General features: G+C 50.2%; 1 protein-coding gene and 1 long non-coding RNA gene across 3 annotated transcripts in view; one reads left to right on the forward strand and one right to left on the reverse strand.

Annotated features, from left to right (window-relative positions):
* Positions 1–4,123: 4,123 nt before the first annotated feature.
* On the reverse strand, positions 4,124–10,784 carry LOC122235016. Its single transcript, XR_006213088.1, has 3 exons — positions 10,522–10,784; positions 10,108–10,256; positions 4,124–4,184 (listed from the first exon to the last, which is right to left on the reverse strand). It is a non-coding gene; the product is annotated as an uncharacterized LOC122235016 (long non-coding RNA).
* A 2,700-nt stretch (positions 10,785–13,484) lies between these two features.
* Positions 13,485–26,336, forward strand: part of KHDRBS3 (KH RNA binding domain containing, signal transduction associated 3) — a 189,769-nt gene continuing 176,917 nt past the window's right edge. For both annotated transcript variants that reach the window (XR_006212771.1, XM_042972650.1), the window contains exon 1: positions 13,485–13,644. Coding sequence is in view for 1 of the 2 variants with exons in the window: in XM_042972650.1 (XP_042828584.1) it covers positions 13,557–13,644 (88 nt within the window). In the remaining variant the exon portion in view is untranslated. The remainder of the gene's footprint in view (positions 13,645–26,336) is intronic.

Raw genomic sequence — 26,336 nt, forward strand, 5'->3', positions numbered from 1 at the left:
TGTGGGGAGGAGGCCGCCATACCATAAGGAAGCCCGAGCTCTGGGAGCCCAGAGCAGGGGCCCGTCATCCAGAAGGGGTGCTTCTTGCTGTCAGGCTGACTTGTCCGGTATGAATACGGGGATCCAGGGAGGGAGGAGCAGGCTGTGGTGTGGGTTGGGGAACAGGAAAAGTGATCCTTTAGAATGTAGAACCAGAGCAAGAGAACCAGGCTGTCCCAGATGCTGGATGAAACAGACAAGCTGGCCTGCATTTCACTCTCCAGGGTGCTAGGGACAAGTCGAGGGTTTATCTATCGTACGATGGACGCTTTGACAGGGGAGGTCAGAGTCTGGAGTGGGCTCTGAAATGTATTGAGAAGGCATGGTCTTATGCAAACCAAAGCTCAAATGACGAGTTATGTGTATTGGGAAGGTTTACACTGGACCTAGCATGACCGGGTGGGAATTCACGCAGCGATAATTCTCAGAGGAAAAGAGTTTCACCGTTGAGTTCAATGCCTCCAATGCCTTAGAAGCTGAATGACCTGTGGATTCAATTTCTTTATCTGTGAAATGGTGATGATAGTACCCTTGAGTAGATACAGCACAGAACACTAATTTCGACTACTCCCCCCAACCCAGTCCTAACAGCCCAACGTTGTGGCTTCTTCACACCCTCCTCAGCTCTCTTCTCAGAAATGTGCCCTAATTCTCATTTCAGAAAACGTGACTTCCTCAGGACAAGTACTGTTTCAATGTACAGATTATTCAGCATTACTTCCAGCTATGAAGAAATAGTGTTATTCACTCCTCCAGGATCACGGGGATCCTTTTTCTCTCCTCGCTCTCCCTCCCCTCTTGTCCAGCGTTGTCAGGACTTGCCAGTCTAGCAAGTCCCCAGAACTGTGTGATGCACAACAGGAAGTGAAGGCAAGGAAGAGTGGGAGGTGGGCAGGTACGATATCAGCCCATGGGAAAGATAAATGTGTCACAAGCAAACAAGAAGACGTCTAGGACCCAATGTGGGCAGGGCCCTGATTTGTCCAGCTCGGCTCAGGTCACCATGGCCCGGAGCAAACCAAAACCTTCCTGAAAGAGGGAAACACTAGTCAAGAATAGGATTCAGCCTGACGAAGGGAGGGAGCATGAGAATGCAAGAAAACACCCCACTCCACCCCAGCCCTGGAAGGAAGTCCACACGTGGGGCGGGAGCATGGAAAACAGGCCCAAGACACCAGCTGGACAAAGCTGGGCAGGCTGCCACACCTGCCGGTCCCCCTCCCCTGTAGGCTGAGGAGAAAGAGTAGAATCTTCTTCACTGAGACATCGCGAGGAGTAAAGAGAGAATTCATAAGCAAGGAGTTGGGATCGGCATCCTAGCCGCGTGTTTGCTATTGTCACGGTTTGCGCTTTGACGGAGTAGTGAGGGGGAAGGACCCAGGGTCGGGAGTTAGATCGGCATGGCTTCCCAAGCCCGACTTACTGGTTGTGTGAATGGTCCCAAGAAGGTGATCGTTAATCTCAGAGGATGCTTAGCATGGGGGGAGGAGGCAAGGCAGCATTTATTAAGTGCCTGCTGTGCATGCGTACGGCTCTCTGCTTGGTGACTTACATGAGTTTGGTCATTGAAAATCTACTACGCTGGTGTTATTTTCTTCATTACTATTACCTTCATTCTCTTTATTATTGATGCTGTAACTGAAACGGAGCCTCAAGGCGGCGTGGTGGCTCGCCCGAGGATGCACCGCAAGCAGCTGAAGAGAAGGCATTTGAGCGAGAATTGTGTGCCTAGAAGACCCACATCGGTTCTGTTGTGTCCCAGATGCCACTTCTTCTGCGGATTCTCGCAGCTGCCTCCTTGTCTTTGCATTTGCGTCTTCAAGGGGCCTTCCCTGATCACTCTACCTAATTTCCCCGAGTCATTCCTTCTCACCGCCCCAACACTTCTCCTTCAGAGAACTGGTACAATCTGCAGTTCTCCGTGCCTTTGTTCATATATTAATACTCCAAACAATTATTTCCTGAAGACAGTAAATAATGATACCGATAAAGATCTGTACTGATCTCTACTGACAATGATCAGTAAATCCCGATGCCGCTCTAGGTACCTTTCTTGTATTATCTCATTATATGTCACATCAATCTTATGAAGTCAGCGGTTGGCATATGTTACTTTACTGCATTCCATAACAATGCTACGAGGGTGACATTCATATTTTCATTTCACAGGTAAAATGGGACTGGGACACAGGGAGGTTAAGTGACTTACTGAAGGTCATAAAGCTAGTCAGTAGCCTGTCTGTCTCCTCCACTAGACTCTACGCTTTATGAAGAGAGGGTCCTGTTCCAAAGCCTGAAAGAGTAACTGACACATGGTTATATATACTCAGTAAACACTGATCAATAAAGAGAAGAACACCAAGGAAAAGGAACACAAAAGGGTTATGAATTGGTGAGGAGGTGTGTCCTTCTTTCTTAGAAACAACTGCTGTATCTCTGACCACACTGATCTCCCAAGTGCTTGAGTGTCCAGGCATTGGTTTGGCTGTGATGGTCTGGGGAACATTGTGTGTGTGTGTGTGTGTGTGTGTGTGTGTCTGTGTGTGTGCGTGTGTGTGTGCACTTGTGATGCATTGATGGATTAATGTTATGGGAGGTTGGTTGAATCTGCCCTAATTCTCCACCAGGAAGTTCTGGTGAGGGGACCAGAATGTGAACCATACCTCCTCTGGAAGAGACCAGCCATAGAAGAGCTCTTGGGCTTTGAGTGCAAAGAAGAGGAGAGGAAATGACGGCCATATGTCAACAGTCAGCGTCAGAGGGGAGGATGGGCCAGGGGTCACCAGTCAGAGTCAGAGGGATACTTGGAGCAAAAGGGAGCCACTGTAGGTTATAGAGCATCCATTCAATGAGTGCACGGTACATTCCCCCAAACCCAGAGATCATTGTGGAAGCAGTGAGAAGAGACTCACAAAGTAGGTGGGGCCAAATCACATAGGCCTTGTTGGCTGAATAAAGCATTTTGGACTTCATCGGAACCAACGGCAATGGAGACCACTGCCAGGTTTTCAGCAAGAAGGAAATGACCAGACTTGCATTGTTAAAGCTCAGCCTGGGTGCAGCGCAGATAATTGACAGGTGGGAGGAGAGGACAGAAGGCCAGTGGGAGGCTGTGGAGAAGGCAGGGGGGGACAGAGAAGTGGGGGAATCAGGGTACTTGGGAGAGGCAAGGAACAGAAATTGTTGACAGAGTCACTGCAGGGCTGAAGGAGGGCCTCCAGGTGTCTGGAATAACAGAGCGCACAATCGATGAGAGAGAGCACTGAAAAAGAACAAGATTTTGGGGGCTGGGGAAGAAGAGTAAAAATAAAAGCTATTTTAAAAAAATTTGTTTAATGTTTACTTACTTTTGAGAGAGACAGAGCGTGAGTGGGGGAGGGGCACAGAGGAGGGAGACACAGAATCCGAAGCAGGTTCCAGGTTCTGAGCTGTCAGCACAGAGCCCGATGCGGGGCTCAGACTCACGAACCGCGAGATCATGACTTGAGCCAAAGTCACATGCTTCATCAACTGAGCCACCCAGGTGCCCCAAATAAAGCTATTTTTAAAGGCTATTTTTCAAGCTATTTTATGAAAGGCAAAGATGGAAATGCAAAATAAGACCACATTAATCTTTTAATCAGAGACTCGTTTGTTGTAAGGGCTCTCAGGCTAATTTGAGGGGCCTGTTATAAGAGCTAACTTGACGTCTTGGAGAAATTATTCAATGATTTAACAGTCTCTCTGAGCACAGCCTCAGATTCTCAGCCAATTTTAAAGACCTGCTTAAAAGTAACTTCTCCAGCATCAAGCATCTGCTTGGACTTTACTTGAAGTAAATTGTCCTCATGCCATTAAAACCTGACAGCTTCTTGAGGAGAGGCGGCATTATATCTTTGGAGTGTAATGTTCTACTCCCCTTTTTTTTTTTTTTTAACGTTTATTTATTTTTGAGACAGAGAGAGACAGAGCATGAACGGAGGAGGGGCAGAGAGAGAGGGAGACACAGAATCGGAAACAGGCTCCAGGCTCTGAGCCATCAGCCCAGAGCCTGACGTGGGGCTCGAACTCATGGACCGCGAGATCGTGACCTGAGCCGAAGTCGGACGCTTAACCGACTGAGCCACCCAGGTGCCCCATCTACTCCTCTCTTTATTTCAGCCAACCTAGAAAAGAAAAACTTGGTGAAAGAACTCATTTCTGTAGATTTTTTTTTCTTTATCCACGTTACGGAGCCTGTTTGATTTGATGAGAAACCCAATTTCATTTCAAGGGGGACAGAGCCTTACTATAACAATTACCATCCACCAAGCCTCCACTGTGTGCTGGGCAATTTATGAACGTAATATTAATCAATCTCAATATTTCTTTAAGGTAGATATTTACAATTAAGGAAGCTGAGGCAGGGAAAAGTGACGTTAGTGGTCTTGCCTTTTCAGAAATGCAAAGATCCTTTAATGCTAAAAAGGAAAAAACGAGAGGTAAAGAAAAGTGTCCCTTGCTGAAGGAGTTGATGGGTTGAGCTCCAAAGTCTGTGCTCTTCCCACTATGGCTCTGAGGTATGAGCCCTCGGTCACTTAAAACAACAGTGCCTTCTGAGCAGAACTGGCAAAAAGCATCACCGTGCATTGCTTAGTTTAACAAACCCTGCTGCACAAGTGGCTCGAAATTTGATAACCCTTAAGTAACGGGGGCCATCTGAGAAATTCAGTCTCCCATACTAGCTTTCCCAGCTTCCTCATTCCTTATAGCCTTTCCAAGACAAAAGGTAGAAGGAAACCAGTTGCATTCACTGAGAAACCATTGTGTGCCTGAAGGCATGTTTGACCTAGGAATGAAGCAGCCCCATTTCACAGGGGAGAAAATGAAGGCTCAGAGAAAGGCGGCATAACTTGACCAAGTCACACATTCAAGCTAGTCAGGGAAGGGGTAGGATTTCATTTTCCCGTCTGCTAAATCCGTCCTTGGTGGTCGACAAGTATTGGCGGGGCTTTGTATTGTCCATAAGATGAAAAAAAAAAAAAAAAAAAATCAAAGCATTTTCAGGCTATAGAATGCCAACCAGTGGATCTCAGTGACGTATGTCAATGAATGGACTTCTTGATTTTGCTGACATGATCACTTTCTATCTTTTAGTCCTGGAGAGACAGATGCAGTTTTGATTTGCTCTCAGCCCTCAAGGGAGAAGAGTCTCAGACCCGTACTGAACACTGAGGAGATCGATCAGCCAAAAATTGTTCGCAGGACTGAGATTATTCCACTTAAGAAACCTTAGCAAAGCACCTACTATGTGCCGGGCCCTGTTTTCAGCACATTCAAACAGTGACTAACTTTATCCTCCTAATGATCAGAGGAGGTAGGCGCCGCTCACTGTGATCCCCTTGGCACAGGTGAGGAAGCCAAACCCTAGGGGCGTCAAGCAGCTCCAGGCCACACGGCTAGAGAGGATCCGACTCTGTGGATGATGAAATTCACCACCACCACAGCGAGCGGCCCTCTGCTTGAGCTAAGCCCAGGTATTTCTTGGCAGAAGCATGGGTGGGGCAGTGGCTTTCGGGCTTTCCTTTCCCTGAGGACAGGGAGCCACCTCTCACGAGCCCTGTCATATACTTGGTTCGGGCTCAGATGCTCAAAACATCCGCTCCTATCGTACCTACCTGACCATCCCCTACTTTTTCTTGCCTGGAATGAGGTCAGATGCCCAGGGAAAAATGGGGACATCCCATCCCGACACCCTAAGGTGGGTGGAGGAGAAAGACTGAAGGGGTCTGGCATACCACTGCACCAGTCCTGGGCAGCCTATTTTGGACTCCACGTAGGACGCACCTGTTTTGTTGAGCACTGACAACTGGGTTTTCTATTTCATGCCCCCGAACCTCTCCTCAGGATGTGCGCTGCCCGGCTCCATAGTCACAAGCCACATGTGGCTCGTGGGCACTTGATTTGGGGGCTGGTATTAGTGGAGAACTGCTGCTGGTGTCATTTAAATTTAGATGAATTTAAATGTTAAAATGGAAGCCGTGGGAGATGTGTTTCCATTAAATGCATCTTTAGAGTATCGGTAGGACATTTTACTTTAACCCTTTGCATCTGGATGGAGAAGCACCAAGTACACACCAGATTTCAACAAATTAGTATAAAAAAAAAAGATTGCAAACTATCTCGCTATTCTGCAAGTATTGATTACATGCTGAAATATTATCCTGGATATAGGGGGTTAAATAAACTATCTTATTTTTTTTTTATGCTTATTTATTTATCTTGAGGGGGGAGCAGGGGAGGGGGAGAGAGAGAGGAAGAGGGAACCCCAAGCAGGCTCTGTGCTGTCAGCACAGAGTCCGACGTGGGACTTGATCTCACGAACCGTGAGATGAAATGGAGAGTCAGATGAGCCACTCAGGCACCCCAACAAGCCATCTCATTAAAATGAACTTTACCTGTCTCTTTTTACCTTGCTAATGTGGCCGCTAGGAAATCTGAAATTACACGTGTGGCTCCCGTTATATTTCTGTGTGCTCTAATATATGCCACCCATCCTGTGCTCGTTAAGTGCCAGGCTCTGTGCTGAGCACTTTACATACATTGATGCAAAGACGCTGCTTTACAGCAAGCACTCAGCTGCTTAGGGGGAGGCTCCTTGCTGTGTTTGGTTCCTCAGCCGGTGTCCTCGACAATTACACGCCCAAGGGCAACTTAGTTTGTCGCACTGTGCACGGATCCCTCTGATTTGTACGTGGAGGGTGCTGCAGATTTGCAGGGCTCCTCCCAGCGAGTGTGGCAGGGCTCTCTCCCAGCTGGACAGAATGGATTCCCAGACTATGATTTACCAGCCGAAGCTGGAACTTCCCCCAAGTACCCCACGTACGAGCTGCCGTTCGAGGCTGGGTCACGTGGATCAAGGCTGCCCGAATGTATCCGGGAACCTCGCTTCCTCCCCCATCACCAGCAGGCGAGGGGTTCTGACGTGTGATCCATTCCGTCGGTAGGAATCCAGACAGGGTGGTGCTGGGGGCTGAGCGTTCTCCAGAACCCGGAGAATAAAATCCGCAGAGACACTTAGGAAGACCAGGGGTCACTGACAGCAGTCCACTTCTGTTTCTCGTGCAATCCAGCGGACACGGGCACACGGTCCCAACCCCATGTCCGTCCTTCTCCCATAGCCGCTTCGTTAAGACCAGCTCTTCCTTTTTTAACTCCAAAAACAGCACCGGCGCCCGCTGGCAGTTTTGTGTGCGACCTGCATGTGTTTCCTCCGCACTGCACCCTGCAGATGTCATCAGCCCCTTGGGGGCTGTCTGGACACTAACTTGACACCTCCAAAAATGTTTTGTTTGATCGTCGCGCCGAACCCGGACACGTGCAGGGTTACGGTGGAGTATTCTGCTGACGTGGGCGGAATTGTTCCGCGGGCGTCTCCACGCACACTGACAAGAAAGGGCGGCTTGGGAGACGGACGTCGATCTTTTTGCTACTGTGGCAATAATATTTCACGTGTCAACAGCGACTTTCACATCACGGCATCTTACAAAGCACCAGAGGTTGTGATCATTTGATGCACTGTTGAAATAACCGCGAGCCCGCTGGCAGTCACCTTGTAGTCCAGGAAGTGGGGAGAGAGGGCCGCTGCCGTGCAGAAGGAAACGGTAAAACGCGCTTCGATGACGGTTAGATCTGGGAACTCGGAGCACTTTTTTAGGGTTTTCTCTGCAAATCTTTATCGTTCTCATCAGATCTCAATAAAATAGGAAGAGAACAACAGCTCGTGGCTTCTCCTTTACAAGCTCAGAAATGGAGGCAGCGAAATATTTGGATTCGGGGAAGAATACCAAGTCAGGCACTGATGGGGTCAGTCAAGGGCTGACCTGGCTCGTCTGTACTACACGCTGACCCAGGACGGGACGTTTCTTGTTCTTCTCCATTACGGTTTCCTCGAGTGTTTATCTTTGAAGCGGAAACCGTATGAGCATAGAGAAACCTGCCTCCTTTAAGCTTTCCTAGTCCCTTGGGCTCTCCTCCGACCCTACGTCCTTCCTTTCTCTTCCTTTTCCTATCTTCTCCCTCCCTCACCTCTTCCCTTCCTTTTCCTCTTTTTCTTTACCTTTCCATATGTTTCACTCTTTCACCCAAAGACAATACTGTGCTCTCCTCTTTCCTGGGGAGGAGTTAAATCCTATTTGGGAACCCCCCCTTTCGGTGGCTAGCAGGTCCAACCCAAGCGTTTATCCACCCGGTTCCACAAGAACTTTCGGGGGCATGCACGTCCACGTTTGCCCACTAGGGGGCGAGTACGCGATACTGTGGTTTCATTAGCGGCTGCAAGACAGGCAGGAGGGCTCCCTTCCTGCTGAAGGAGAGTCGGCAGGAGCCACTGGAGTTTCCGTCTACAAAAGGGCAGGAGGGAATAGACTTTTGGGGAACGTGGACACAGAGACAGATAGATGTCCTCGGCATGTGAGTGAGCTGAAAGGTCCCATTCCATCTACTCTATACAGGGGTGGGGCGTGCGCGCGCGCGCGCGCGCGCGCGCGTCCGCTTGTGCACTCGCTACCTTTGGGTCATTTCAATGTTCTGGGCGACAGTGTCTTCACCTCTAAGAAGTAGTGACTTGTGAGCCGGCTGATCTCTGTGGCTCCTTCCAGCTGCATTTCTGCACGCTGAATGCAGGAGGTTTGGGGAGGCTGGTTGAGGAGAAAAGGAGAGAGGCCACTAACAGACCCATGTGTCCTCGGCGAAGGCATTCCTGGTTTATGGCTGGGCTTTGAGCTTTGGGAGGCTCCCAGCTTTGAGGACTTTGTCCGTGCCCTCATCCTCGTGTGTTAAGCCCTTTGAAGTCACGCTCAGGTTGGAAAAGGCACTTCCTGTAACTGTCTGGAGTCAGGGATCAGAGCAAACGTTTCTCCCTGACACACAAATGACTGATTTCTAGGTAAGGCTGTGTCGTCCTTCGGTGCTTGTCTTACATGACAAACTCATTTGTCTCGGGGAGCTGGGAAGCGGGGCTGTCGGAGGCTGTGTTTCAGGAGAACGGACTTGAACGGGCATCGAAGGCTTGCTGAGTACTGGCCGCCCATCCAGGCGCTAGGGCTGTGGAGGCAGAGGGGCCTGGGGATGACCAGACCCTGGTGTGATGTGTGCAGTGTGCCCAGGAGCAGGGACAGCGCTTGGGCAGGGGGAGGGAGAGTCAAAAGCTTTGGGCAAGTCACTTGGGGCCCACGATGAGCCTTAGGCTTCAGTTTAAGCCTTGCCACCATCCTGGGAGGTATAGATTTCCTCTCCCAGTTCCCAGAGACACAGGGCACCTGGCTCAAGATCACACAGCTAGGGGCCAAAGTGAGGCCTTTTTGGCTCTTGGTCCAGATTTCACTTTCACCACCCAAGACACTGCAGGGTCTTGGGGATCTGGAATAGGGTTTACTTTTCTTTTTACATTTTTTTTTAATGTTTACTGATTTCTGAGAAAGAGAGAGAGAGAGACAGAGAGACAGAGCATGAGCATGTGCATGAGCATGAGCAGGGGAGGGGCAGGCATGGAATCCGAAGCGGGCTCCAGGCTCTGAGCTGCCAGCACAGAGCCTGACCTGGGGCTTGAACCCACAAACCGTGAGATCATGACCTGAGCTGAAGTCAGATGTTTCACCAACTGAGCTGCCCAGGCGCACCCCCCCTTTACCCCCCCCCCCCCGGGGCTCACCTTTCTTAAACCGAAGGAATAGGAAGCTTGTAGCCTCAGCAGCAATCTGATACAAACATGGCAACTATCTCAGAAACATACCTGCCCTGACACGTGCGGTTGCTGTGGCAATGTCTGACCTACTGGGGTTAAGGTCAGAAAGACTGGGAAGTACTTGTCCACACCAACGCGTGGGTGCGGTAGGTGGGAGCTAGGTGGGGATCCCGACAGCCAGCCATGGGGGTGGTTGGCTGAAACTAGACGGGCTCCTTGTGGAACCGCAGGCAGAGCAGCTCCTGAGAGGGCATGGTGACGGTGACTCTCGGTGGGGTTGGTTTTAGTGCCCCTCTGTCTCTGGGGCTGGGAGGTGAATCCCTGATGTACAAGTGCCAGGAGGGAGGGCAGCCAGAACTTCTTACCGCTGCTGAGGGCCTCCACTCCAGGCCAGAGGGTCCCGGTGCCCCAGCCGGAAGTGGCTTTGCAGAAGTCCCGTTTTGTCCATGGCTAGTCCCTTGGACCCAGAGCAGTCCCCGCACATGGTGTGTGCTCCGTGGGTATTGGTGGGTGCCTGAAGGTCAGAAGACCCGAGCTGGAGTGCTATCTGCAGCGGCTTGCAAAATTCTCAGAACTTTTCCCAGCATCTGATTTTCTCATCAGCAAAGGGATCTGAGGGTCAGCGCCCTCAGGAATGGCCGTCCCATGAAGACCAACAAGGTGGGGAAGTGCCCCACAGCCAGCAGCTTGGCCAGGCTGGTGGGTGGGGACCATTTCCTGAGCATCTCACAGAGACATTCATCTCCTTCCTCCCTGGAGGGCCCCACGTGGGCACTCACAGTGCTGGGCACCTGCCCTCTTGGAAGGTTCTGAGAGAAGGAGGGTCTGGAGCAGAAGATTCAGTGCCTTTGCTGTCAGCTTCCCGGCATACAGCCCTCCTCCCCAGCTGCTGGCGAGACTTCTCTGCCAACCCTGCGGATGCAGGAGGGTGGAGCCAGTCCCCAGTGTCACAGACTGAACAGGGAAGGGAGGGGGAGGAGGCATGAGGGTCCACAGGTCTGGGATCCCTTACTGACAGCCGTGGGCTGAAGCAAAGTATGAAACTGCTCTGAGCCTCGGTTTCCTCATTTGTAAGTGGTGATAAATGGTGTCTTCCCTACAGGGTGTTGAGAAAACTTAAAATGGTGAATGAAAGAGCCCCTGACATAGTGCCTGGCACCTGGCAAATGCTTAATGAAAGCAGTGATTCCTCGAAGTTTGGACTGTGATTCGGGCAGAGGGTCTGAATGGAAGGGAGACTGTAAAAGAGGAAGTGGGGAGGGGGCGGCTGAGTGTCCAGCATCTGGTCCCATTCTCCTCTCCTGGGGCTCATCCATGCCCCAGAACTCACCTCCCTTCCTCCCTTTAAAGGTGGCTGTCTGCTGGGGACTCACGCCCTTGGTCCTGTGATGCAGGAACCTAAGCGGGAGGTATGTGCATTCCATTCTAATGTTGAGGAGAAGACACTGCCCCATGGATCTTTCCAGCCGCCCTCCAGGGTTGCTGGCGTAACCCAGGTTTTGGAGAGGGGGTCTCTGAAGCTCACACAGGTTTAATTAGCCAAGGTCCTGCGGAGAGTCAGGGAGGAGCTGGGACTGCAACCATCCCCCTTGCTGTTCTAGAAGCCCCACTCTGGGCCCCCGGGTCCTTTGCTTAGTCAGCTGGGGCAATCCATGGGGTGTCCTGCAGTGAGGACCACACACAGTGGTGTTTGCTGAGTGCTCCAGGGAGCCACGGCTGAGGGGAAGGAGATTTGGAAGACCAAGAGAAGAACCATGCAAGGAAAACCCCGACAAAGACCAGCTAAGCACTTAACTGTGCACGTGTGGAAGACTGGGGGGATTTCATTAGGAGCTGCTTAGTTTACTCTTCATGGTTCTGTTATGAAATCGGGTCTATTCTCATCTCTACAAGATGAGGAGACTGAGGCACAGAGAGGTCACAGCTAGTGAGCAGCAGAGCCATAATTGCAAATCCGGGTTGTCCCGTCCCAGAGGCCACACATTTAACCTGTCATTAGAGGGCCTCTTGAGAGTTTAGCCGAAAGACAGACACGAAGAAGGTTCTTACTGGGAATTCTGAAATGGCCCTTTAGCTGGGAGCCAAGTCAGTCTAGGGAGGAACAGGGGTTGGAGTGCTTGAGCTTGAGGGAGGTGGGTACTGGGGGTGGGACTTACAGTAGCTTGGTGCTCCTAGATGTCCACTCTCAGCATCTCTGGCTGTGGAGGCCTACAGGTGCATGGGAGGAAGATTCCACGCCTGCCCTCCGCAGCTGGCCACAGGAGTGGCTTTCCACTGGTTTGTCACTTCAACAAACATATCTGGTGCCCCCCACACCTCTCCCAAAGGCACCAGGTGCTGGGGACCCTCCCCCCAAAACAAAACTCTAGCTCTGCCCCTGAGATGCTCATGGTCTCAAGAAAACAGAATTACAGCTCTCTCTGAGCCAGGGCTGACCAGCGAGGGGGAGGGAAGGGGGGTGGGTGGGGGGTGGAGGACATGGTGCCCTGACCAGCTTGGCAGAGGAAGTCTTGGAAAGCTGTCCAGGGAATGTGACATTGAGGCCAGGACTGGGGGTGGAGGTTTGGAGGGGGAAAGGCAGGACAGACTCTGAGTCCTAGGCCAGCTGGGAGACATTTACTCCACATGCTCAGGAAACCTGAAAACGGGCCCGAGGGAGGGCTCCTTGGGGAAGAGGGCGAAAAGGGACAGAGGATATCAGCGCCCACGTGCGTCCAGGGCACTCTCCCCAGGAGGGAACAGGTTCCAGCAAGGCTCCCTCTTCCTCATCCAGGCACAGCCGGTTTAGGGGAGAAGTGAAAGATGAGCCGGTGGCAACTCGGGCTGACAAAGACACCCTGAAGGGCACGCTCTTTTACGTAACCGACCTCGGGACCCAGGGTCCCGGGGTCGGCGCCCAGAGCCCGGGCGCCCGGGAAGGACGGCGCGCCCGCGTTATTTGCTTGCAAACAGGAGGGGACAGCAACGGGAGAGAAGTTAGGGAAGTCCTGGGAGCCGTAAAGAGCAGCGCGGCTCGCCCCGATGCCTCTCCCCAGGGCCCGCCGGGGCGAGCCCGGGCTCCCCTCCCTGTCCTCTCTCCCGGCCGGGCCCCTGACCCTCCTCCGGGGAGCGCTCGCCGGGTGACCTTGGGCGAGCCGCGCGACCTCTCCGGGCCTCAGTTTCCCGGCGTCCGCGTCGGGCCGCGCCGGCACCGCACAGCCGGGCTCCCCCGCGCCCCCCGGGGCCGGAGGAGAGCGCGCGGCGGGCGGGAGGCGCCGGGACGCCCTTCCCCGCGGACTGCCGCGCAGCAGGGGGCGGCCCCCCCCCCGGAGGCGGCGGGCGGGGCGGGGCGGGGCGGGGGGGCGCGGGCGCGGCGCGCAGGCGCAGGCGCGGCGGGCGGGGCGGCGGGCCGGGCGCTCGGCGCGGCCGCTCGGAGAGCGCGGGGCGGCGCGCGGCGTGCGGGTCGCGGCTGAGCTGGGGCGCGGGCGCCGGCTGGCGGGGCTCGCCCGGGACTGCCTCAGGCTCGCCGAGCGCGCCGCCGGCCCGGCCCGAGGGCCCGCCTGACCGCGCCGGCCCGCGCCCGCTCCTGCTCGGCCCGCTGCGGGGCCGCGGGGGCCGCGTCCGGGAGGCAGCGGCCGCCAGCGCGGGGCACTCGGCGGCCACCCCCCGCCCCGTGCCGCCGCCGGGCCGACCTCGGGGCTTGGCTGCGCCGCGCCCCGGCCGCGGCTTCTGGCCCGGGTTGCGCGCCGCTGGGGCGCGGGCGGGGTCGGGGGGCGCGGGGCCGCCGCTGCTCGCCCGCCGCGCGTCGGCGTCCCGGGCCCGGCGGCCGGCGAGCATGGAGGAGAAGTACCTGCCGGAGCTGATGGCGGAGAAGGACTCCCTGGACCCCTCCTTCACGCACGCTCTGCGGCTGGTGAACCAAGGTGAGGGCGCACGCCGGCCGGTCGGCCGGCCGTTAACTGTAGCCCGCGGCCGTTGGGGCCGGGGGAGTGGCGGCCGGGGCGGCTCGGGGACGGGGGAGGCTCGGGATCGGGTGGAAATGCGGGGGCGCTGGGGAGGCGGACCTGTGGGGCTGGCTGGAAGCAGAGCTGGGGAGGCGGGAGGGGGCCCAGGTAGCAATCCGGGGGGGCGTTTGGGTGGGGACCTGGGGGAATACGGGACACCCGGGGGAAAGCGAGATGTGTGTGCTTTTGGGAGACGCGGCCGGGGCGGGGGCGGGCAGAAGGCTGGGGCGCTCGGACGAGACTGGAAGATCTTTGGGGACTCGAGGATACCCGAGGTAAACTTGTGGGTGGGGGACGGCGAACATCTGGGGGCTTTGGTGGGGCGGGGGTTGAATTATCTCATCGGAGGGGAGTTTGTGAGGGACTCGGGCATCCTCGTGTGTTTGGTCTGTCCGGGGAGCTGGAGAAAGAGCTGGAGCAAAATGGAAGGACTGGAGGGGATGAAATGCACAAAAGGTGAAGGGAACAGGTGCCTGTATTGTTAGTGAAGTTTGAGGACCTTGGGGGAGGTTTGGGGTCAGACCCCAAGCGTTTCCGAGGAGAAGGACCCAGCGGTCTTAGTGGCAGAGCCCAGTTCCTCTCCTGTCTGTCTCGTTTTTTCTCCAGTGCCCAGGTTATCGGCACCCTGGCAGGGTGGTCTGCTCTCCCTGGAGGTGGGCAGCTCCTGCCCAGGCTTGCAGGCTGGCCCTTGGTGGGGAGGGGTTGGTAGGGGCCCACGCAAGAGCCCCCTTCTTGGCTCGCCTGTCTTCTCTTTGGGACGCTCTGGGTGGGTCACTCTCACCGGAGGCTGGTTAGGAGTTCAGAAGACCCGACGAGGAGTCTTTGCTGCCTATGCCGTTTTAGCGCTGCTTCCGCCAGTCCAGGGTGTGAACAGCCCTGGGAAGCAGAGGGCACCGGGATCCAGGGGCATATGGAGGCGCGCCTACCCAGGACAGGATTTCCTGGTTGCTTCTTCCTTGAGCTTCCTGAGTGATCTGGGATGGACGGTAAATGGAGCCTTCCTTCCCGGGAGCAGTCCTCGGGTCCCTCTGTATCTGTTACCCATGTTTCAGATGAAGATGGGCTTGGGGGCTACTGGTGTGCTGCTTCTCTGGGTGATGGCAGAAACATTACCTGGTCAGATCCGTTACCTTTTGCAGGAATCACTCCGTGCAGTGACCGTTTGTGGTTTCCGAGTTAAATCGGGTCTGCTGATCTTGATGCTGGCCCTGGCTCTTTTATTGTTGGAAGTGAAAGAAGAGGCAGACATATTCTATTTGTGTATCGATATCTATATTTTTGAGCAGCAGCCTCCAGCATTTGCCTGTTTCAGCCGGTTCTGCAGACAGAGTAGGGTGTGTTGTTAGTGGGGAGACTCCGTGTTTCCAAGAATGTAAGCACGCGTGCTGTCTGAATTGTGGAACAGAAATCGGTTTACGGAGCTCTCCCATTTTATTTTAATTGCAGGCTTATTTTTATTTCTTTAGTAAAACAGGCTTGTGAAAAAGTAATGGGCTTACATTCTTAAATTAGGGAAAAGGAATTTTAAGCTTACTCCGAGGCTCTCCTGAACAGTTCTGCAGTTAGGTTTGCACTCCTTGCTTTATGATTTACATATATCTTTTGTTGCCTGCTGGGCTGTCATTTCTGTGAAAGAAATTTCTCTGTACGTTGTGTGAGATCAGTGGCATTAGAAATAGTCTGGATTGTGGAGTCAAGTGCATTTTTCTTAAGAAAGAAGCCGAATCAAAGTTGTGTGGTGCTCAATTAAGGAAACAGCTGAAGTACAAGTATAATGAGTTCTCTTATTTTGAAAGTCAGAATTTTTTTTTTTTTTTTTTTTTTTTTTTTTACCTCCGTGCCATGTTGCCATAGTACTGTGTTGCTAAAACCGTACATTCAAAATTCTTTTGGTGTTTTGTGTTTCTCCTAGTGTCAGTGGCTTCTGGTTACTTGAAATAGATACTGGACAGTGTTCCCATGTAGTATTTTTGTAGATGTTAAACCCGATCACCTTACTTTTCCGTAAAAAAAGGAATTTGTGTAAGGAGTACATTTCTCATAGCGAACAGTTATGTGAAGGAAGGAAAAGGTGATACTCAAGATACTCTTATTACTGTTAATTTAGATTACTTGAGACGACAATGTTCTCCTCTTAAATCATAAGCTGATATCCAGAATGCAAAGCCTTATCATTTAAAGTATTAATTACGCTCAATTATGTAACTTCAGAATTACAAGTGCACCTCTAAAATAGTGTCTTACATCTGAATTTGAATGGTTATTAGAAAACTTTGATTTTGAATCTGATAACCATCTTGTTACTGGCTACAGAAAAGCATTTTTATTCATATTTAGCAGTTTTATTGACTGTTTGCCTCTGAAAGAAACTCTTTCTTTTCAGAGTTTATTCTGAATCTCGATGCTGGAATTAGGCTTCTGGCACCAACTTGTACCGTGACGACGGTCGGCACTGAACCCGATACCTTATGTTTGCATAGCGTGTTGAAGTTTCCAAGGGTCTTTAAGGTACATGCTGATGCCGTTCAGTTCCTTTCTCACAGTTGGACTCTTGTGAGGCTGACATTGACATCTCTGTTTTTCTGGGGAGGCGGCTGCAGAACCCAACTATGCAAGTTTGTGGGCAGCTGAGATGTAATTTGAACTCAGGTCTCCTGTCTCTTAAGACCATCGTTCTTGCTATTTGTGCCTTCTTGGAAAGATAGAATACAACACACGCTAATTTAAAACCCTGTAGAGATCAATGTAATTAATATGCTCTTTTCTGGTTGACTTACCTTGATTTTTATAAAAAAAGTTTCTTTCGATACTTATCTAGTGGTCTGTTTGAAGAAACAAACATGTATAGTAGGTTTATCTATCCTACAGGATTTTAATGCTCTGGCCAAGAGGCACTTTGAATTAAAGCCCTCCTGTGACCAGTTTATTACTTTAGTAATCAACACATTATGATAATGAAACCGTTTATAAATGAGATGTTGCCATTTTTAAAAAATTCAGTAGTTGTAAACATTGATCAGCCTCCTCGCTGAATTATTTTTTTCTAATAATCTGTAAGTAAGAACTTGAGCTGGGATGGCCTCAAGATCTACGCTCCTGTGCTAATGTAAGTCAGCTTTTATACCTTTTCCAGGCTTGCGTGTCACGGTGAGCATTAGTTGCTGACTTTTATTTTCTTAGGCTAACTGGCTCTCCTTCCCTCTACCCTGTAAATACTGAGCACTTTTGTTTCTCTACCAAATGTAATGGGTGATGTTTACTTGATGTTAAAATCAAATCAAAGAAGATAGGCTTTAGTATGTCTCTCCCCACTTCCCGAGCCCCTGGAAGGAATTGACATTGTCTGTTTCTTGCCAGGGAGGTTAATTGGAGATGAAAGTAGTGTTCCATGTTTTGTATTATATTTGCTAGTAGGGGATGTGCTGACTCTTACTGAAAAACATCTTTAGAAATGTCTTACGCATTATAATTTCATCCAGCTCTCTGGTACCGCTTTGGATGGCTTTCAATCCTAGCCAAGTAACCATTAAATAAGATTACATAACCCTGTATTTTTAATTATCTGATATAATATATGGATTGGTGGCTGGTTCGCCGCCAGGTTATATTTAGTGGTTGGTTACAACAGGAAGCAGAGCAAAGGAGTCAAGATGAAGGTAGTCTGTTTGTGTCCGGATTGATAAAGTTCTCTGTTGGTATTTCAAGATGGTAATTTTTCATATTACACCCATTTCTCTGATATTAGTGCTCTTAGCATCACTCAGGATGTACGTGAGGGGTAAAAACACATGAAGGGAGGATCGTTACTTAGCCCGACGTGCTTCTCTTTGTTCGACAAAACCCTGATGGCTAGAGGTGTCATTTGTGGTGACCGCCCCCCCCCCCCTTTTAGAAACTGTTTGCAGTTCGCTTGAATGTTGTCAGACGTGTAGAGTAAGAGAGACAAATGAGAATGGAGATTGCAGACTTATATTTAGAAGTGGTGTGTGAGTTTCTGTTTCATCCAAAGGAGGGTGTGGTTTTTTAGTTTTTAATTGTTTTTCTTAGAGGCTTTTCAGAGTTCTCGTTTGTTTTTTTAGGCAAACCATTTCTGAATTTCCTGTAGTGTGTTATGATTCGGAGCGATCCAGCAATCGTGAGTTACAGTGTTTTGGTATCTGGTCATTAGTGACATATTTCCTGAGAACCTGCCAGGTCCTTGTGCCGGGTCCTGGAGGTAGCGAGGGGGGAAAACAGACTCTGCTGCTGAGAAACGAGCGCTCTCATATGTCTTAATTTGAGAGTGAGTTTCAAGTGCATAGATGCCCTCCTTTTTAACTGGGGAACGTCTTCAACTCTCCTTCAGAAGTACTGAGTGACTAGATGGTTTAACTCAGTCAGCCTAGGGACATTTTCGAGGCTCTTCTCTGTGCCCCGTCTTGTCTGCCATCTGAATACTGGTAACAACCCAGAAGTGTAGACGTTAGCAGCCCAACTTTTCAGTTGTAGAAACTGAGACTCCCAGCGAATGAAATGACTTACTCCGGGTGACATGCTTGCAAAATGCCCGCGCGAAGGTGCAAGCAGTGTCGTTCTTTCCGGGACCTCACTGGCCCGCAGAGGTACAGGGGCAGGCTGGGACGGCCGTTAGTAATGGTGCCGGAACTGAAAGATTCTATAGCATCTGTTCTTGTACCTCACCCTGGGAATTTCTGCTCTAGGGTATCTCCTGTGACCACATCCCCCCCCCCCCCCCGTCCGCCCCCCCCCCCGTCCGCCCCATGGATCCAGATTGCCCATTTTGTCCCAGAGCAGCCGGTGCTTATGGTGCTTACGTCTTCGATGGTGTCCTCGTTGGCACAGCACATCATTGCGACCTCCGTCTTCGTGGGACACTCTTCCGTCTCTCCATCCTGAGCACCTCCCGTAACTCTCGGCACCTGGCTCCTGCAGCCTCCCACCCCGCGTTGTGTCAGCGTTGTGTTTTAATATTCCTGGAGGTGGGAGACTCAGAAAGTGTTGAGCAGTCGGTCCTTTAAAGGACAGCTGAAAGGGGCAGGGATGAAGTCTGGACGGCCCCAGGGACACAAACAAAAGAGGCGCTAAGTGAGATGCAGCCGGGAGCCAGCACAAGGCCCCAGTGCCCTTTCGTGGGTGGGGTAGAACCGTAGGGGGTCCTTCTCTGGGAGATAATGAGATGTTGGCAGATCCTCTTTGAATCAGATGTTTATTTACTTTTCTTCTTCTTAAGCAATTGATTAAGCCAGTGTGCTCCAATACAGTTAGCTCTCCTTGCCTAAATTCCTGCGTGAAATTTCTTCTGACGGGCTAAAAAGCGGAAACTTGAAGCCCTGGGACCATGGCAGACTCCCGCCCTCTTACCTGAAGGAGGTGGTCCACACTAGCAGCGGGCAGGCAGACACCCACGTGCAGAGAGCGGCTGGGACTTCGGATGGATCGGGCGTCGGCAGCCGCTCTGGCATCACAGGACCCTTTAGCTGGTCATCATCTTCCCACCGAATGAGGATAAAGTGGTTTACATTTTTTACCAAAAAATATAAGTGTTCCTTAGCATTGGGGATGATGATTATGATGCAAGCTGCCAAACTGAGGGCCTCCGTGCCAGGTGCTTCCTGTGCATTATCTCCAGTCCCCACAAAGATCTCGCAAGGTAGGTGGTTTTATGCCCTGCCTGCCTCTTTTGTTTTTTTCAAATGGCGCATCTGAGTCTCTGAAATGTGAAGTAGCTTGCCCAGTGAAGGTGCACAATTTTAAATAGTCAGGCTGCAATTTTAAATCTAGTCTGTGGGGTTTTGATAGGCTACTTTACGAAAAGAGATAAAAGGACAGAAGTCGACATTGTTTTTAAATAAAAGTTTTATTATAGTAGAAGCCAGTTAGGGATTTCCTTTGGCGATGGTAGATTTTAAGAAACGGTCCCCTAAAGTATGCTTTGCCGCAAAGGCTGTTCACTTTCTTCCTGTGTTCTCCAGCAGCACTTTTCAGCCTTTAGTGGGCATTGAAGGCAAGGATTTTTAGTTGTGTGTCCCAGTGGTCAAAGAGAAAATAGGAAAACTTTCACTGTAGAAAGTGACTAAGTCAAATTTCGTTTTTATTTTTTTAAGTTTATTTATTTATTTTGAGAGCGAGAGAATCCCAAGCAGGCTCGCACTGTCAGTGCAGAGCCCGATGTGGGGCTCGAACTCACGAACCATGAGATCATGACCTGAACCGAAATCAAGAGTCAGATGCTTAACCAACCGGGCCAGCCAGGTGCCCCTAAATCAGATTCTTGAGAAAGCTCTGTGGGTCTTTAAGGAACCTCTCAGAGGCACGGAGCTCTTTGTATTTTAATTCTGTATCATAGGAACAATTGGTTGAAAGTATGATAGCAGAAATTTTTAGTCAGTTTGTGGTATGTGTAGAAATTCTCCATTTTCTAAAAACAGGCTCAAAAAGCGAGGGAAAAAGAGTGCCAAGAACATAAAACATATTCCACCGACAATGGTTTTGGCTCTGGGATGGAGGTAGGATGGGGGTGGGGAGGATGTTTGAATAACCTCGCCTTGCTATTGCTAATAGTAATAGTTACCATTTATCAAGAGGTTTTTCTGGGTTAGAAGCTTTATGTCCATTATTTCATTTAATTTTTCTAACAGTGTTAAAAGAGTAAATCGGTTTACTTTATTTTACAGGTGAGAGAAGTGAGGGCATTGCAGGACCAATAATTTGCCTAAGGTCAGACAGCTAAGTGGTAAACCGAGATTTAAATCCTTACCTGCCTACCTCCAGGACACTAGACACTTTACCTGGGAGCACGAGGTAGAGGTGCATTTTCATCTTTGACTTGCATGGAAATTCTCTGTCATGCAGCTCTGAAAATTAAGTGCTCGATGTGGGGCCAGTGGTCTGTGAGGACGGCAGAGTGCATGCTGTCCAGAGGGACAGACGGTGGCCTGACAAAACGGGGCAGAAACTTTGTGACCCGTGGCGGCATGGCAGGTGTGGTGGATGGCATTTATATGGGAAAGGGTGTTACTTAACAAGGGAGGAGCTGCTATAGAAGGAGCCTCAGTTTCCTATCTGTAAAATGGGAGCACCTGTGCCTCCTTTGTAGGGCTGTTCTAGACATGAGATGAGTACAGGGTCTAACACATAGCAGGTGCTTAATAGATGTTGCCTGCTAGTTTTATGCGATAGCCTGAGACCACGTGTGCGTGCTGGGTCACTTTTCAGATGTAAAACGTGTAATAACCGTCTAGTTTCAATTCTTGGGGTGATTTTTTTGTTATTAGAATGAGTGTAGTTTTAAAATCTAGAAAAAATAGACTCCTTAGGAAGCTTATTTAGTGATAACCCTGTGCAAAGTTAGCACTCTGATTTTTATGGTGCTGTTCAAGGTTCTGTGGCACCAGAAGCGTCAATGAGCAAACGAAGCCTCCCTAAACAGCTTCGTAACTGCCCACATTAAAACGTAGCTGGACCCTCAGCAGCTCCTCTCCATCAGCACAAGATCTTTTACCCCGGATTGGGCAGCTGGACATTTCCATATTTTTTTTGCCCATCAGCCCCTGCGGCTATTTTAAGGACTTTAGAAGTAGTGTTCGTGGCGCATCACTGATGTTATTCGTGGTATGATAAAGAGCATGCGGAAGTGAGAGCGCCCTTTCTCATGTACGTGTTACACGGGCGGGGTCGCTGTTGTTTCCAGCTCTCCTGGACATCCCAACGGAGGGGAGCAGGGGCAGTTGGCACGGGCGTCCCTGTCCCTCGGTCGGCACTTGTGCTCTGCTCCGGCTCCACTAGATGGCGCTGCGCACAGCTGGTTACCCCCTGGTCCCGCCGGTAGCTGCTCGGAACCGGGCTTGATGGTCCGCAGGCCGGCGTTGCTTTCGATACCCCTGTATCGGCATCAGCCTTTCACAGTTCTGATTTTAAGAGGCGCACTCTGTGGCTGTCCTCAGTATTCGCCGAGAACCGTGACTGCCGTTCCGTGGGCACCTCCCGAGTGCTTCGGGTGTGCCAGGCGCTGCTGCCCGGTCCTTTCTCACGTTACCTGGTTAACCCTGGCGACCTCTGGCAGGTTGCTCTGTGCTCGCTGTGCAGGTGAACAGACACAGGTTACAGGGATTCAGAGCTCGTGCAAGGTCACGGGAGAGGGCTCACTATGCCCTACAGAAAACTTAACCCCAAAGCGTTGAATTGAAAACTTTATTCAAGGTAAGTGTTAGGATAGTCTGATTTATGGCTGTTGGCCATAAATTTGTTCTGTGGGGGAAATTATAGTCCTGTTATTTGCATTGGAGCCGATGAGTCAAAATCTTCCATTTGTGTGAGGAAGCAAACCGTAGTAACCAAAGCTTTGTCAGCTGGTGTGGAAACGTTTGCTTCCTCCTGGGTAAGGGGCTGACCAGGTCCAGGTACAAAACCTGGGAGGAATTTTGGACAAAGACGCGATTACAAATTTAGTAATTTTAGCAGAGCGGAATACTGGAAAGAGGCCACAGGACTTCAGAAATGTATCCTGAGGTTTCTTTCGTTTTGTTCGTTTATTCAACTAATATTTGTTAAGTACCTGACCTGTTAAATTGAACTGTGTGTTCTGGGCCAGTTACTTCCGTGTCTACACTGGCAGTAATGCCTGCCTCATAGGTCACTAAGGTGGAAAGACAATGATTTTATAGGTATTTACTTTCATTCTAAGTTTTTACCATACAGGACATATTTGTTACATCTACTATGAGATCACTACATATTTATGTTTCTCATCCTCATGTTGTATCTTTTTTATCTGACTTTCCTACATCAGTTCTCGGTTATCTACCAGTGCAGTAGAGTATCTGCTGGCCGTTTGTATAGGGCCGGCTTTCTCCTCCCACCTCGTGCCTCCTCTGCTCCTGGCCTTGAGTTTGGATGTGCTCGGCATACTGTAAACAGAGCCGAGTACTGAGAGAGGTCCCTTTCACCTCCCGTTTGCCTAACCAGCGCGTGCCTACTGCTGACTGAAAATGCTGGGACGAGGTTCAGACTGTTTGATAACAAGGAGAGGCTGAGGACAGTTCTCAGTGACACAGGTTTGAGCCGCTTCTTTGTGTTGTGACCGTGGACTCATGAACCCTGCTCAGCCTCAGTTTCCATGACTATAAAATGGTTGTTGAAAAAAAGGAAGCCTGCTTGGAGTCTTTGTGTGATGAGATGTATAGTGTCATGCCTGGTAGGTACTAAGCATGGGGTAAACAGCTGCTCCCGCCTTCATCATCATCATCATCACCACCACCGCCACCGCCGCCACCGTCACCATCACCATCACCATCACCATCACCATCACCATCACCATCACCATCACCATCTTCAGTCTTCGTCATTTGTCAAGCAGTCTGCAGTCCAGGGAGGGAGATAAACACGTAGAGGGAACGGTTCCAAGAGTGTGTTCGGTAGGAGAATGCAGAGAGGTTTTCAGGGCTCAGAATGACTTCAGCTCATCATGGGGCCAGGGCGAGTCCTCTTCGAAGAGGGCTTGGCTGGACACTGAACCCATCACAGGTGGGAAAGGGACTCGGTCAGCGACACAGACCCTTTCCGATCCCCGCACGTAATTCTTAGCTCCAGGCTCCCCTATGTTTCCGTCGCACCTAGTATTCCTATTGGCGCTTTGTGGTTATTTGCTTATCTCTCGTCTCTCCCCCTCCCGTTGTTAAGACCTTTATTTCTTATTCTAGGCATTGAAAACTTTTATTTGGAAACAGTTTTAAAATAAAAGAGTTGAAAATATAGTGCTAAGGCGTCCCGTATGCCCGTTTGTCTGGATTCCCCAGTTGTTAACGCTTTCCCACATCTGCTTTCCCATCGTCCCCGTGTATTTACGTATGTTCCTGGCTCGTTGGGGAGTAAGGTGCCCATGTTATCTCCCCTTGCCCCTAAAAATCCACCTTAGCATGGATTTTCTCTTACGTAACTGCAGTTCTGGAGGAGAGTGATCCCATTTAGGAAGTCGATCGTTGTTTCATACGACTGTCTCGTCTGCAGTCCGTGCGCCACTCTTGCCGTTCTTCCCATGTGGTCTTGGAGAGGATCCAGTTCAAGGCCCCAGAGTGCATCCAGCTGTTTAGTGTCTTTTAGTCTCTCACTTTGGAAGAGCACCTGCGTCTTCCTTTACCTTTTATGCCGTGCGTGTTTGCTTACCACAGAGACCGGGTTTCTGTGGGATGTCCGTCTGGGTTGTCCATTTCCTTAATATCCGGTTCACGTGCTTCCGCTTCCGCAGGAATCCCCCTGAGGCGATGGTGTGTCCTGCTCGGCACCTCCTATTGGGAGGCACACGGTGTCGGGGTCACGTTGTCCTGTGACCGACGATATAGGTTTGATTACTTGGTTAAGGTCCTGCCGGCTGTCTCCACTGCAAACATATTATTTTCCTCTTGTAAGGAAATTAGTATTTTTTGCGAGGAGACACTTGTAAATACTCCGTTCCTCATTGTAAACTCTTCCTCACAGATTTTAGCATGCATTAACGTTTGTTAACCTGAATTATTACTATGCTAGTTGTAAGATGGCGATTTTTTTTTTTAAATTTTATTTATTTTGAGAGAGAGACAGCGCGCACGCACACACAAACATTGGATGGGCACAGAGGGGGAGAGAATCCCAAGCAGGCTCCATGCTTTCAGCCCGGAGCCCGATGCGGGGCTTGGACCTGTGAACTGTGAGGTCGTGACCTGAGCCGAAATTAAGAGTCTGACGCTTAGCTGACTGAGCCACCCAGGTGCCCCTAAAGTGGCGATTTTCTAATTCATCTACATTGATTGGTTGACATTCTACCTGAGGGAACATGTTCATTTTTTTCTTTCCTTCTTCCTCCTCTCCCTCCCTCCGTCATCTGTCTGTATAATTTCAGGGATTCTTCTTTGATTCAACTGGTTATAATCCTTTGCTAATCGTTATATAAATTGGCAATTAAATTGTCCCAGATTTGGCCATTGGGAAGCCCTTTACCGTGGCTCCTGGGTCTCATTGAAAGGAGCATCCCATATGTCTTTTGAATATTTTTTTAAACCCCTTAACAGCATTTTGTTCCGGGCACATCTTGTACTTGCTGTGCCGCAGCTCTAAAATTAGCCATTTCTTCCAAGGTGCCTCGTTTCTTATAGTGTGGAATGGTCTTTAAACATCAAAATCTGGAGTGGACGACTGGTGTATCATTGCTGCTGGGCCCTTTCACTGGACAGACTGGTTGATGATGTGTCTGCAGGTGTATCGCCATTGTCTTCGCGTGAGACTCGGAGTAGGCCTGTAGACTTACTGCAAGTGGACAGAAGCGAATGTTCTGTGGGCTGTACATTCCACTCAACTTGCCGTTGCAGCAGAAAAGCAGCCAGAGACAGCATGGACACGAACGATTACGATCGTGTCCTCGCAACGCTATTTTGTGATACGCGTAGCGTGCTGGCTTCGGCCGTGGGCGTTAGTCTGCCTGTCCTTCCTCGTTCCCAGCTACTGGAGAGGGACCAGGCCGTATCTCTCTTTTGCAATACCGCCCACCATAAGGGCGCTGTCAAAACTCTTTGGATGAGTGAATTAATGATAATTGTTAGACCACTCATTCCTCTTACGTGGATCTTTTAGATACAGATTTCTTATGGCTTACCGATTTGTTGAGGTCCTAATTTGCAAGATCTGAGTCTTTTAAACACCCGATGTGCACAATATGCAAAGTAATAATAAGAAAAAATAATTTCATAAAACTCCTGAGGGTGTTTATGTTGTCATGATAACATGGCTACCTTTTTTTCTCTTTTTAAACTTTTTTTTAATGCTTATTTTTGAGAGAGAGAGAGAGAGAGAGAGACAGGGGCAGAGACAGGGAGACACAGAATCAGAAGAGACTCTAGGCTCTGAGCTGTCAGACAGAGCCCGACATGGGCTCGAATTTACGAACCGTGAGATCATGACCTGAACCAGAGTCGGACACTTACCCGACTGACCCACCGAGGTGCCCTCATGGCTACCTTTTTCTTAATAAAGTCCTATCTCAGGCATAGCTGTAACGTGCAGGCATTACATAGGGCCCCTGCTCTGGTCTAGCATAACTCTGTTCTGTGTAGTCTTTAGCTGAAAGGCAGAACTCCAGCACCGATCAATTGGGTGAAAAATCTCAAAGAATACTCCTTTTATTGTCTGAGAATAGGTTTATTTCGTCACAGTTTTCTTTATGTAATTTATTTCTCTGATTTATTCAAAAAAGGGTTTGGTTATAGCAGTGATGAATGGATTTTATCAGGGAGTGAGCCCAGTCCCAGAGAAAAGTATGTCATTAGGAAGGACCACCTGTTGTCGATGCACAGTGACGATGATCCAGGTAATGTGGGACACGGAGAAAGCCCAGGCACCAGGGTATTGCGAACAGCAGCGGTGTAAGCATAAAGATGCAAATCAAGTCAATTTAAAGTGACCCTGACGACTCTAAAATAAATCAGACTTTTAGTTATTGCTTACATTTTTTTTTTTAATTCTCCAAATTCAAAAGTCAGTAGTCAGCGTGTTGGTGAGTGGTTGTTGTGTTTGTGAGTGGTTGTTGTGTTGGCTGGCTGTCTGATTGTTTATCCGAAAAGCATGAAGTGGTGCTCAGTCCTTTC

The sequence above is a fragment of the Panthera tigris genome, chromosome F2, assembly GCF_018350195.1.
Source record: "Panthera tigris isolate Pti1 chromosome F2, P.tigris_Pti1_mat1.1, whole genome shotgun sequence".
Taxonomy (NCBI): domain Eukaryota; kingdom Metazoa; phylum Chordata; class Mammalia; order Carnivora; family Felidae; genus Panthera; species Panthera tigris.